Source organism: Lepidochelys kempii, chromosome 11, assembly GCF_965140265.1.
Source record: "Lepidochelys kempii isolate rLepKem1 chromosome 11, rLepKem1.hap2, whole genome shotgun sequence".
NCBI classification, from domain to species: Eukaryota; Metazoa; Chordata; order Testudines; family Cheloniidae; genus Lepidochelys; species Lepidochelys kempii.
Window position 1 is genome coordinate 23,718,613 of NC_133266.1, and position 12,440 is coordinate 23,731,052.

Consider the following 12,440-nt stretch of genomic DNA (forward strand, 5'->3'; position numbering starts at 1 on the left):
GTAGATCTTTTACTATGTCTTTGAGATCCTACTCGCAAAAATTGAGAAGTAAAACTAGGTGAAAAATGGAATTAAAATTGCTGAGATGTTTAATACTGTATAATTAAAATACCACAGTTTCGTTCACTTTTTGAGGAACATAAAAACGAAACTAAAGTCAAGTTAAAGTGCAAATAAAATTTCTAAATTAGAAATTAACACACTCATTCGATCGTGAACATAAGACTATTAAATCATATTAGAAGAGACCATCAAAAAATCATTTAGACCTCAATTAAAGCTATTACCATTAAAAGATCTGCATCTTCAAAATGCCATGAAAAATTAATAATGATTGCCAATCAAAGCAATATCGTTTCTCTAAGGGGTTATTATAGAAGGAAATCACTTAAAACCAACCCCCCACCTGATCTGTCCCTGGCTTGTGCGTCACCATATGCCGCTCGAGCTGGGTGCGGTAGGCAAACGTGTAGCTACACAAAGGGCAAGAAAAGTTCTCCTCATTCTTCTCGTGGCGGTACTTGATGTGCTCCTTCAGTGATGTCAAACGCTTGTAGCCCCGATCGCAGTAGGGGCAGGTCAGCAGTTGGGCAAAAGCATCTGGAGTTCCAGGTGGCAGGTCTGTAGCCGAGAGACAAGAGAGAGAGAAGCAGGCCAAAAGGTCAGTAAATCAATGGCAGCTAATGGGCTTATTGCCCAGGATGGTATGACAGGAATCACTGCAATCTGCTACACTAGAGTGCCATCATTTCAAACTGGCTTCAGAGCACACCAGTCCCCTTCCACACCCACAACAAACTTGTATGAATCATTTTGTACTGTGCTAGAAAATTAATTAAAGTCCTTACTCTCGCTTTTTGGAAGACTTAAATAGCTGAAAAACAAAGAAATATTTTTTCTCAATCAATTGATGATTTGCATTCCATTTTAACCTGTTATATTAATATGACACCGGCCAAATCATTCTCATGGACACTTTTTGAATTATTCATCGAGAAGTAAGAGAGTTATGGGTCAATAATCCTAAATTTCTCATGTAAAAATTCAATAGTTCAGAAACTTAAAACCATAGAGAGAGCATTTTTCCTTTTTAAATTAAGCTTTAATTGTTCTTGCTCTTTATTTCTTCATCTACAAAATAATTTGCTGACTAAAAAAATCACAATACACTAAAATTACAGTTCCAATATTTGCTCATGAAATTCCATGCCTCTGCAGCTGCTCTTCAATTTTTAAGGTAAACACCCAGGCATGTAGTGCATTTATAATTGCAACAGCTGCAAGAAGTCAGGATAGTGGCTAAAAATGAATTACAGCCTCACCATTTTCTTCTTGCCCATTGGCCTCTGGAGTGCCAAGGCGAGACAGTTCTTCAGGGGCTTCTGGGTAAATAATGGCTGTGTCACTGCGCTGTAGGTACTCTGCTATGCTGACTGCATGCCCATCTCCTTCCTCCAGTTTCCTTTTGGCAAAATATTCCTCAAAGTCCGACGTGCAATTTGCATTCTTAACTAAAATTGGGGGAAGGGAAAAAGAAGTGGTTTTGAGTGCATTTTCCCTGTAAGATTGGGTAAGTTTATATGGTTGTTTGCAAGAAATGCTGACACTTGCGCTGGAGCTACAAGTCTGTGGTTTCAGCCTGATGATGCTGCAGACTTTAGTCTCACTCGGCCTGCTCCAGCTTCTAACGAAGTCAATGGGAGCTTTGCCATTGACTTTGATGGAAGTAGGATTGGGCCAAATTACATAAATGAGACCATTCATGAATCAGGGAAGCAGAAGTCTACTGGGCCTTGATACTGCAAGTTATTTTGCATGGATGGACCTTTGGACCTCAGGGAACTCCTGTGAATTCAGTGGCTCTCTGTGTAGGTACAGGAGTCCACCTGCTCAGAGTAACTTGCAGAACTGAGACCTTAGGGACCTCTACTCTATCTGTTCTTCCTGCTCAGTTCCCACTGACTCCTACTAAATTGCGGATGCTCAGCTCTCTGCATAAGGTGCTCAGCACCTCACAGGTGTAGGTCTGTAATTTGTGAGTAGTGAAGCACACAACCAATCACCCCTTCAAAACTGCCTTGTCTTGTGCCATTTTATTTTTATTTTTATTTTTTTTTATACAAGAACAAAATGTTACTTTCTTTAAAATTCATAACATCAACCTTATTTTTCTTCCTGGAAAATTCATCTCTGGGTAATTTACAATGGGAAAACACATTGTTTAAAAAATGTGTTGCTCTGTACAATTTTACAAATAGAACCACATGTTTCCAGCCCATAAGTGGGATACAGAGCCTAAAACCACTTTTACAGTCAGTGCTGGAGTTTTGCTTTTTTTTTGAAAATGTAAACCTATTTTTTTATTGTCCGTGCAACGTCCATGAAATATAATATGTTCTCAACCACAAAATATTCTGTTGCTAACAACATGCATTTCTTCTCCCAGCATCTGAATATTGTAAAGTCTGGGACATTACAGACAAATATTAATGCAACCAGAGGAGAACTGGGAAATAGACCATTTTCTTTCTCTAATTTTTAAAATAAAGACAATGAACGGTGGCAGTGAATTTCAGATAGTTATTTTTAACTGACCATAAATTAAATGAATAGTTTACGATCAATTACATTTTTAATGTATTTTTGTGTAGGACAAATAAGAAAGCAAAAATTGTCATATATTTGATTTTTCATGAACCAGTCAAAAGTAAAACAGGCATGATTCTACTCTCCTTCACACCAGCGTAAATCAGGAATGACTCCAGTGAAGGCAGTGGAGTTGCATCAGTGTAAAACTAGTGGGTCAGAAGAATCGGGCCCAAGAAGAATTACGACAGTACAAAACCAGTATGAGTGAGAAACAAACCAAGTCCATTGTGTTTTTGAACCATTAGCAGCTTTGCCTCAATTTTTCACTTTTCTACAAAAATGGAAGTTGCAGGCAAGAGTGGTGTGTTCTCTGAATGTGGAAAATTTTGCCCTTGGTAAAACAGTTGAACATTTCTGTTTTCCCCAAAGTAGAATTTTACCATATTTTAGTTATAAGAAATGGATAATGGAGAGAAATGATAAAATATATCAAATTTACCTAAAAACAAACAAACAAAATCAGTTTTTATAAGAATTTTTTTTTGTCAAAATGCAAGATGATAGTTCAGCATAGTTTCGTTTGCTGTCCATATACCCCAGGAAGTGCCTTGATATAATTTACAGATGGAGGTAATTCTGGCAACAATCTCATGGCTCTAGCCAATTAGAATTTCCAGTTCCCCTGACTATACAGCGTCTTTCCTCAATGTACAGCCTGCTGAGAATGAGTTAAAAACACAGTGGTGTCCCTAAATGTGGGTCAAGATTAGCAATGGATGAAATCAGCTGGGATAAAATAAGACCGGGCCCATGAAAGGTGCTGAGCAAGAGATAAAAATCCTCTGTTTATCCTTGGAACAGGTATGCAGGATGTACAGCTGCAGTGCAAGCTTCCCCAGACATTCTCCAATATACATCAGCCATACTGAAGATGGACAATGTGGCTGATGAATGAGTGAGATTGTTATTCAGCTGCCATTCTAAAATGCTGAAGGAGTTTGAATTTGAGGAGCTGGTTTGGCCCATCATTGCACTATGCAAGCACCACACATTGAACTGATCAAATCAAATCTTCTTTTACCATGTTGAGATAAATAAGTTTTTTATTTAAAAAAAGAAGCTTCCTAAGCATTGGATGGTGTTTTAGCCACATAAACCTTGTTGATTTAAATGGGATTCTTATGGCTAAACCCCTCTAACGGCATCAGTGAGAAGTCCTCTAAAATTTCTCTATAGGCCTTAAACAAGCAAATTTCTGTCAGTTCAAATTAGGGCCAGCATCATTATAAACTGCTGTCCACACTTCCATGAGTTTTTGACATATTATATGGAAGGAAAGAGGATATGGAACAGCAAATTGTTGAGTTGCTCCTGATTCTTTGTATGTATCTGAACAATCATTATAGCTTCTGTTCAATAACAGTGTCCACCTGATATAGTTCATGTGTTACATACAAAGTGCCTCTGCTTATTTGCAAAGAAGCACTTGTTTGTTAAGTAGGATATGATTATATGGAGGAAAGACTGGAGTTCTGAGTGCAAATTACGGTGGAAATATATGTGTGTAATGCAAATGTAACAATTTGTCTTTTATGTTGTGGGGTGAATATAACAAAATGGTGGTTGCTTGTACATAATTATATTTACACACTGAAATGTCAGGCTGTGTTCTGGGTATATTTTTTCCACAGCAGAGCTGAAATGTTCAAAGTTATACCTGAAACCCCACCTTTTACTCCTCACATTGTGTCTAGAATTTGCAGCTCCGGTGGTAATTTATGCCTGTATAGTGTTAATATTCTCTGATACCTTTTCAGCAACTAGGCACAAATTAAGGATACTATTTCCTTATCCTGAGCACCCTGAGTCTGTGGGTTTTAACCTTCAAAATGTTTGAACATTGCTTTTGTTTCTGCTGTTGCTATTTTATAGACCATCTTAAAAAAAAAATTAATTAGGGTTGTGCACTGAGGTGATTACTAAGGTACCAAGGGTGAAGGAATTTGTCTCCCCTTCCAGGCAGTGGGATGGCAACAAGATCTTTCTAGAGCCCCTACAGCAGAACTGAGGTTGTGGACCCCTTTCTTGGGGAAATGGCTGGTGATCTATGTAATAATGGATGCATTAGCACTGCCCATTCTCCCTCCTCTTTTGGCTTAGCCCTTTTCCATCTCCATCTCCCCCCCTTATGTCGAGTACGTTCATTAGGAGAAAGCGTATTTGAACAGGAAGAGGAGATGGTGTGGTGGCTTTTAGGAAGGGAGGAGAACGAACCTTCCTCCCTTTACCCCCAGAGTTGGGAGGGGCAAAGAGAGGAGCCGATGTGAGAGAGCCTGAAGGATCAGGGGAGTGGGAGGCTTGTTGCCTGCAAATCTGAGACCCTCGTGGGGTCAAACGTAGGATTTGAACTCAGGTCCTTTACCCCCAACCACCCATGGCAGGGCTGAGCTACTACTAAAACCTCTAATCCTGAGCTTGGGGTGTCTAGGTTGGCCCAGGAACATGTTTTAAAGCTGATTCTGATCCAGCAGGTTATACTAGCCTATTGTAATATTACAGATTCTAGGGTTCTTAAATCTGTGGCTTTTTTAGCTTCTGTGCACATGCATGGAATCCAGGAGCTAAAGCAAATGTTTATGTCTAATTTTTAAACCCCTAAAAACAAGGGGATTTAGCAGAAAAGCTAACAGATCCTTAACTTAAACAATACTACTGGTACTGTAATATTAAAGATTAACATGAATAGCAAAGGTTGACCATGTGCTCGCCAGTCTCTTACAAGATGCATTACTGTTGAGAATTCAGAAGTTACTAAAAAATCACTTGGTATTACTAAGCAAATCACCTGATTATCATTAGGTGTGCTTCCCCCTAAGACCTTAGTTGTTTTCCATGTAAAAAGCTGCACTCATAGATTCCTTGTGGATTAAAATTACACATACAACGCACACTCCTATCTGTGAGTCAAGCATTTAGTGCAGTAGGTGACCTCACCAATAAGTAATATTTTAATTATTAGGGCATGGAGAATAGAAATATTTTCAGTTCCAAAGGCTGATGTATCAGAGCCTCATGCTAAAATAAAATACATTAAGAAAAACTATCATTGGAGGAGTTTAGTATCTTTAAAAAGAGAGAGAAAGAGGACACTCAAGGAGCTTGGGAGACCAGTTATTTCTTGTGGGAACTCTTTCTGTGAGGTGGAGATAGCTGCTCCTAATCGCAAACAAAACTAATAAAACCACAGCCTTCATTAGGCAGGAAGTGACAGGCCCTCATTGGTACACATAGATTACGGTCTGAAAACGGCCTATCCTTCTAACCTGCCAAGTTTTACTTCTGTTTTCCTCTCCCCTGAAGGTTTTTTTTCTCCTTCTTTAAATCATATGAAAAACATCGACAGCCAAAGCTTATTAGCCAGATGTTATTAATAGAAAAAGGGAAATTTTGTTTGTTCTTTAACAGGGAATCTGCTCATCTATCTCCTAAAAAAGAATCCCAACTGTAATGAAAGTAATCGGACCAATGAAGTAAACCAAATGATTCTAACAATCAACTATTTGAAAACAGCTTATACAGTACATCATTTTGTTAAGTAGCCCTTTTAGAGACCTTTAGAAACAGTTTGCAAATTGATTTAGCAGGGCTGAACTATGAAATATACCTTTAACTCTAGTGGAAGCTTTTTCTTTTTCTTGTATAAACTTTATATTGCTTAGTATAAAATTATAGAGGATAAAAAAAAGTTTCATGGTAGCCATATATAAAAGTAGCAACTCTTACAGTAGGAAGACAATTGCATAATAAAGATCTTTCTGTTATTTCCTTTCTATGTTAATGACATACTACAGTGAATTTTTTCCTAAAACCAATCACATTTGTTGCCTGGCCAAATAACAACTCTGTAGTTAGTTCTACCATGTGAGTGACTTGGCTATGAAGTCTTCAGGTCATCTAGAGTTGGGGAACCTTACAGGGGTAACATGCCCAGCCTTCAGGAACAAGAAGCATTTTGTATTACTTAGCAGTGACCTCTCAGGGCAATCCAGAAGTATTCATAATGCTCTCCAAAAAAAGTCCCATCTGGACTTCCTTGGTCAAATGAAGGTCATTGTGATGTGGTCTTTATTGAGGGTGTGTCACAGGGTGAGTTGGTGCTTTACAGGGACTGGCGTTCAGCCTCACCTGAACCCAGACTTAGTTCATCTGCTTAGATGGAGGGCTAAGTCACCTCAGGGACCTATCCACACTCAAAGCTGGTGGTTGACCAGGGAGGGGAAACTGAGGCAATACACTGTGGGAAATTGAGTCAACAGACAGTACCAAAGCCAGACCACATAAGTCCTTACTACAAGGAGCATGTCAAAGAATTACTCCTAACATCCTCCCAAAACAGTTAATATTTGTTATTTAGAGATAGGGTTTTCAAAAGTGCACAGTGAAGCAAGAGCAAAAGCCCCACTGAAAGTCATGTGATTGAAAGTGACTTTCACTACATTTTTTTTTTATTTTTCACAATAGCCAGATGTAAGGTATATTATTTCATATTGAAAAGTACATAAGAACATTCAGATAGAGATTGGATGGCTCTGGGGATTAACAATAGGTTATATGATCTTTCACTTCTAAATCACAGGCTCAAATCAAGCTCAGTTGGAAGTGACCACTAATCCTTACCATCAGAGGTTTTGGTGGTGTAGAGAAGACAGTATAGTTTCCTGTGGAAAGATGTCCACATCACAAGAACAATCCTCACAAATGGCACTAGCTAGTACTCTTATCAATGATCTCAGCAGAAAGGACAAGGTCTCAGATATCACAGCGACTCACCTACCCTCTCTTCCCATTAGCCAGTCCCTTCAAGTTACAGCTGAAGCACCTGAACCGGGCAATTTGGAAAAGTTTGCATCATTGCTGATTCTGAAGTATTTGTGCTATGTACAGAGGACTTTGTTGTTCTGGACCGTCAAGTGGCATCTTTCACTCAAAGTGAAAAAGATTAACAAAAATGTTCTGCTAATTGGATGGCTCAATTTACTAAACACCCTGACATCACTTGGCTTTGTCACAGTCTCAGTTTGGGTGACATTATGCATATATTTTCTGCCCAAACTACAGGTGCAATGATGTTCTTCTCTACTAATAAAAAGAAATGTAACTGGATATAATTATTGTAGTGTTTAACTGGTAAATTGTTTGAATAAAATATAACACTTCCAGGACCTTATTCTGCCATTGTTACTTATTTGTTACTCAAGCAAGTCACCTGTGGAAGTCAATAGTAATTGTGAATGAGTCAGGCTGAGTGACTATGCCTTCTGAATAAGACCCTCAGATAGTAAAACATTAGCGAGCCAGATGCTTAATTGGTTTAAATTGGTTCTGTTGACTTCAGCTGAATATGTGACACAAGAAGCATATTCACTCCTTGACAGTCATGGGAAGCTCTCTTTGGCCCTATTTACATTAGGAAATTGTGCCAAGCTGAAAATTTGTTTTCAAACACAGCTCCCTCTGACCACCCTCATTCAAAAGTAGACATTCAACTCTGTTCCAGAAAATGTAGACAAGGCCATGATTCTTTGGGAGGCAGGCTTTGAGAAGGGTCTGACCTGGTCTACATAGTCTGGCTAGGTGTATTTTCAAGATCAGTTTAGGGGGAAGTTATCCTCTAGGATGCCTTTAAAATGCAGCTTGTCTTCTAGTGTAGACAGGGCCACTGATAACTGTTACGTGGGTGTATAGAAAGGAAGGTGTTCCTGTCATTATTGAGGTTTATTTTAAAGAATGACTAAAATAAGGGTTCTTCCCACCACCCAACCCACAGATTTTCTTAGGATTTGGAAAAAAAGGTTGAGTCCCAACATAGGCCAGCCATTACGTGCAATATTCTTCCTTGCTCCACTTATATGAGAACCTCTAATCATGAAGAAGTTGTGGGCATTTCACATGGTCTGTGATTTCTCAGTCCCACAGTCCACTACTCCAGAGTAACTATTACATTTTAAATGGCAAAGCAATGAGACCCTTTAGAGGGTGTCTGGCTTTTGTTTGAAAACAAATCTTCAACAAGGCACAATTTCCTATTTTAGACAGGGCCAAAGGAAGCTCCCCATGACTGTCAAGGAATGATTACACTTCCTGGGTCAGATCCTCAGCTGAAATCAACAGAATAACACTGATTTAAACCAATTAAATGAGAGAGGGCTGTAGGCCTCATGTCTATGCCCAGAAGATGATTTCTGACTGGTTTCCAGGAAGAGTGGGACGCCTCTTTTCTGGATTAAGAGTAGAGTATGATCTATGGGGCTGTCAGCTGACAGATCTTGTAATACCTTTCTCCTAAAGAGGAGACCCAAGGCCAGAGTACAAAGCAGGAAGAAGAGATGATCAGAAACTGGAAAGGAGTGGTATGTGGCAATAGGCCACAAGTTTTCCCCCCTCCAAGGAGACAACACAACAAGTAGGAAGGAGTCAGGGCTTGTTATGGTCAGAAAAATGTGTGCAAAGATAGTCACAAAGCCTGAGAGGGGACCTGAAAGATTCTGGTAATGGTAAATCAGATAAGAATCCAGCCTTTTTTCTGAATCAAACATCTGAACCTTTCCATGTCCAATTACTCCAAATACCATGTATGAGTCATCACCGTATGAACATATATTTTAAAATCACTTGTTTTTTCAATATTTGTTATTTTCAGTTAGGTATAGAAATATTATTAAGGATATATATCATGATAAACTGTGACTCCGTTCTAATCCACTCATTACTTTTTCATGCATAAATCTAATGTATGAAAAAAATCATTGACATGTTTCTATTTTTCTATTATTTTCTCCCACAAGAATTAGGAAGTACATTTCTTCTGTTATTTAGTAAGGACACAGTAGGTTTTATGTGGGTGTGTACCAGCATTAAGGATGTGTGAGTTATAAAATCCTTATAACATTTGGGTACCATCTTTTATAATAACATTTCAAGAAGGCAGTACCTATGAATCAAACATTATAATGGGATGCATAACAACTTACCTGTGCTGGAAAACATCTACATATTTAAGTGTAAATCTAGCAGAAAGCAAGGTGAATGTAGTATAATGCATGAAAATCAGCTATGTCAAGGATGGCAAAGGATCTTATGCCCTTTGGGAAGAACATGGTCAAACTCCAGAATTCATTTGGATAGAAAAATAGTAACAGAAACTTTTTACGGCCTTTCACAGCTATAGAAAAAAAGAGATGGCTCAAAAATGATGACTGTTAAATATCTATGTTCCCTTTCTTTTTCCACAGAAATGTATGGATTTTAAGAAGGGAAAGAAAGAGATGTGGAAAGTAGAAAAAAAAGATTAGCTAGAAACAAAATAATCTCACAGATATGCATTTAAACTGTGTATCTGTACATATATGGGGGGTTGTGTGTGTCTTTCTGAAAAGATATCTGGATTCTCTGAAGTATCTTACTCTCTATTCCCTGTGAATATGGGGTTGTCATCCTTATTATCAAGTCCTTTGTACAATCTCTCTCTCATTAAAAGACTGCTGTATCTTGGCCCAGGTACTTTAAACTCGTTCATTCAGCCTGGCTGTGAAAACATCTCCTCACAATGCTAAAATCTATTAGCTTACAAGAATGCAGTTAAAATGTGTGAGGTTGAGGCATGGTGGGGAAAAGAGAGATTGAGTTTTCACTGAATACCCAGATTGTACCATTGTAATCAAATTTGGGGGATAGGGAGTGGGAATTGAAAACAGGACAATTATTCAAACATTTCTCAATTGTTCAGCTAGACAAGTAAATAAATTGTTTAGCCACTTCTTCCCGTCATGCACAGCTAATTCTAAATGACACAGAACAAACATGATGTTCAAATGGACCATTTTCCTTACCTGTACCATTGTTTCCAGTGGTCTGAATTGTGGCTTCAGGCCCCATAGTGTCATATTCCTCCTTCATTTCTTCTGTAAAATAAGCACATACATTTTTAGCATTTGCAAATTATTGAACAGCTCACAAAGCTAGCAAGCACACTGCAGTAACAAGGAAGATTCCTTTAAAGGAAACAGAGAAAAGGCCTGTTCTAAGTCTCTATACAATGGCTTTGTTCTTGCAATTGAATGAATTCAATCATGCTAGCTGGACAAGAACTTATTTACTTTAAACATTACAGCAAGTGGTGAAAACCAGAGGTATTTATTTGGGCCAAATGAAGGCCTTTTTCTGATATCAAATCCAATAAGCAGTGAGGTGGAAAAAAGCTTCTTATTTTTAATAATCAGTCAACTACAAGTTAATTATATTTACCTGGGAAGAACAGAAATGTTATATGAAGTGATGGTAAATACAGAAGAAAGGGTTCTGGACAGCAGATCTATCTATTAAGAATATTATCATACACCTGCTATTTGATTTATCATCCTCATTTTAATGATATAGACTTGGAGTGAGGAGTGTATTAAAATCAGAGGGTGCAAAAATTTCTAAATTTTAAACCGTGAACAGCTCCATTATGTCTGCTTAATTTGTCTATGCTCCCTTTGCATTTGCAAAGTATAGATTCATGCTCCAAAACTGGATTATTTCACATGGAAATTAGTACTTATTGTACAGAATTATCTGTCTATCCATCTATTTGTTATGGACCAATTTAGTTTTGGTGAAGTTGCTGGCATGGAAGGTATTTTAAAATAGGGTTTATAAGGAGGAGCTAGCTTCAGCCTACTAATGGATAGAATATCTTTTTGATCTATTTATTCATCTAATGTAGATATTTCTAAGGTGCCTATCACCTTAATTTCATACTGATGATTTGTTAGTGCAGATGCAACAGGTACTCACACAAACTCGGTGGACACAATTTAGGTGCCCACATTTGAAAATCTGCCCCTCAAAATGATTTTCACAGGCAAAATCAAATACACACAACTCTCTCTCTTGCTCATTCCTTTCCATTTTTGGCCAGTTCGCCTTCCTTTTCCTCTTTGCACACATGCACAAATATATAAATCTATTTCTTTCATTTTAAGTGCAAACACAACAGTACTTAGGATTTGAGATTTAAAGAGAGGGCCTGATGAGTTTTATATTTAGCTGGATTTGTAAGAAATGAAATCAAGAATAGCATCCAGAAATGGTTCAACAAAAAAAGGGTTTTCCACAAATGATCATGAGCCTGTGATGAATTGGGGAGGGGGAGGTTGGTTAGCAAATCAAATGACAGAATATCAAGGAGGTCAAAACACTATTCAAATTCTTATCGATACATGAAACATAAAAATTGTTATTCCTCATTCCTCATGACAGAAAGTGGCTCAGCATTAATTTAATGACAATGATTCGACTGAAGTCAGGGGGAATAGTTTAAACAGAACACATTCTTGATTCATTCCTAAATTTGCAATCTTGTAGTATTTTTCAGATATCACATTCTATGATATATATTCTACAGTAGAATAACAGGTTCTAATTGTATCATTCTAAACAAAACTAAAGCACAAAATGACTTAATTCAGAGCTTTACAATCAGTGTACAATGCTGAAGTATAACTATATATGTTTACGGCTTTGAAGATTAAAAAATATAATGAAAGCCCTTACGTTAAAATATGCAGGTACAAACAGATGCTAAATTTGTACAAAAGCATACAATATTCAGACCAGATGAAAAATATTTGTTTAAACTGTACAACAGGCAAGCCAGGCTTGATTCTTTTCCCAGATCTGGCCTTCTGCCTTCTCTGGGGAACATTTTCACAGGGACATCTTGCATCCAGAACATTTAGGAGTTCAATATGCACTAATAAAATGTTGTCAATTGTGATAATTGATCAGCTAAAACAATCTTACATGTG

The 12,440-nt window shown here is 37.8% G+C and overlaps 1 protein-coding gene across 6 annotated transcripts in view; it reads right to left on the minus strand.

Annotated features, from left to right (window-relative positions):
- Positions 1-12,440, minus strand: part of ZEB2 (zinc finger E-box binding homeobox 2) — a 131,631-nt gene that overhangs the window by 20,861 nt on the left and 98,330 nt on the right. For 5 of the 6 annotated variants that reach the window (XM_073305411.1, XM_073305412.1, XM_073305414.1 and 2 more), the window contains 3 exons: positions 10,479-10,550; positions 1,323-1,511; positions 407-621 (listed from right to left, as the gene is read on the minus strand). In XM_073305411.1, coding sequence (XP_073161512.1) covers positions 407-621; positions 1,323-1,511; positions 10,479-10,550 — 476 coding nt within the window. The remainder of the gene's footprint in view (positions 1-406; positions 622-1,322; positions 1,512-10,478; positions 10,551-12,440) is intronic. The other variant, XM_073305415.1, reaches the window with a different exon arrangement.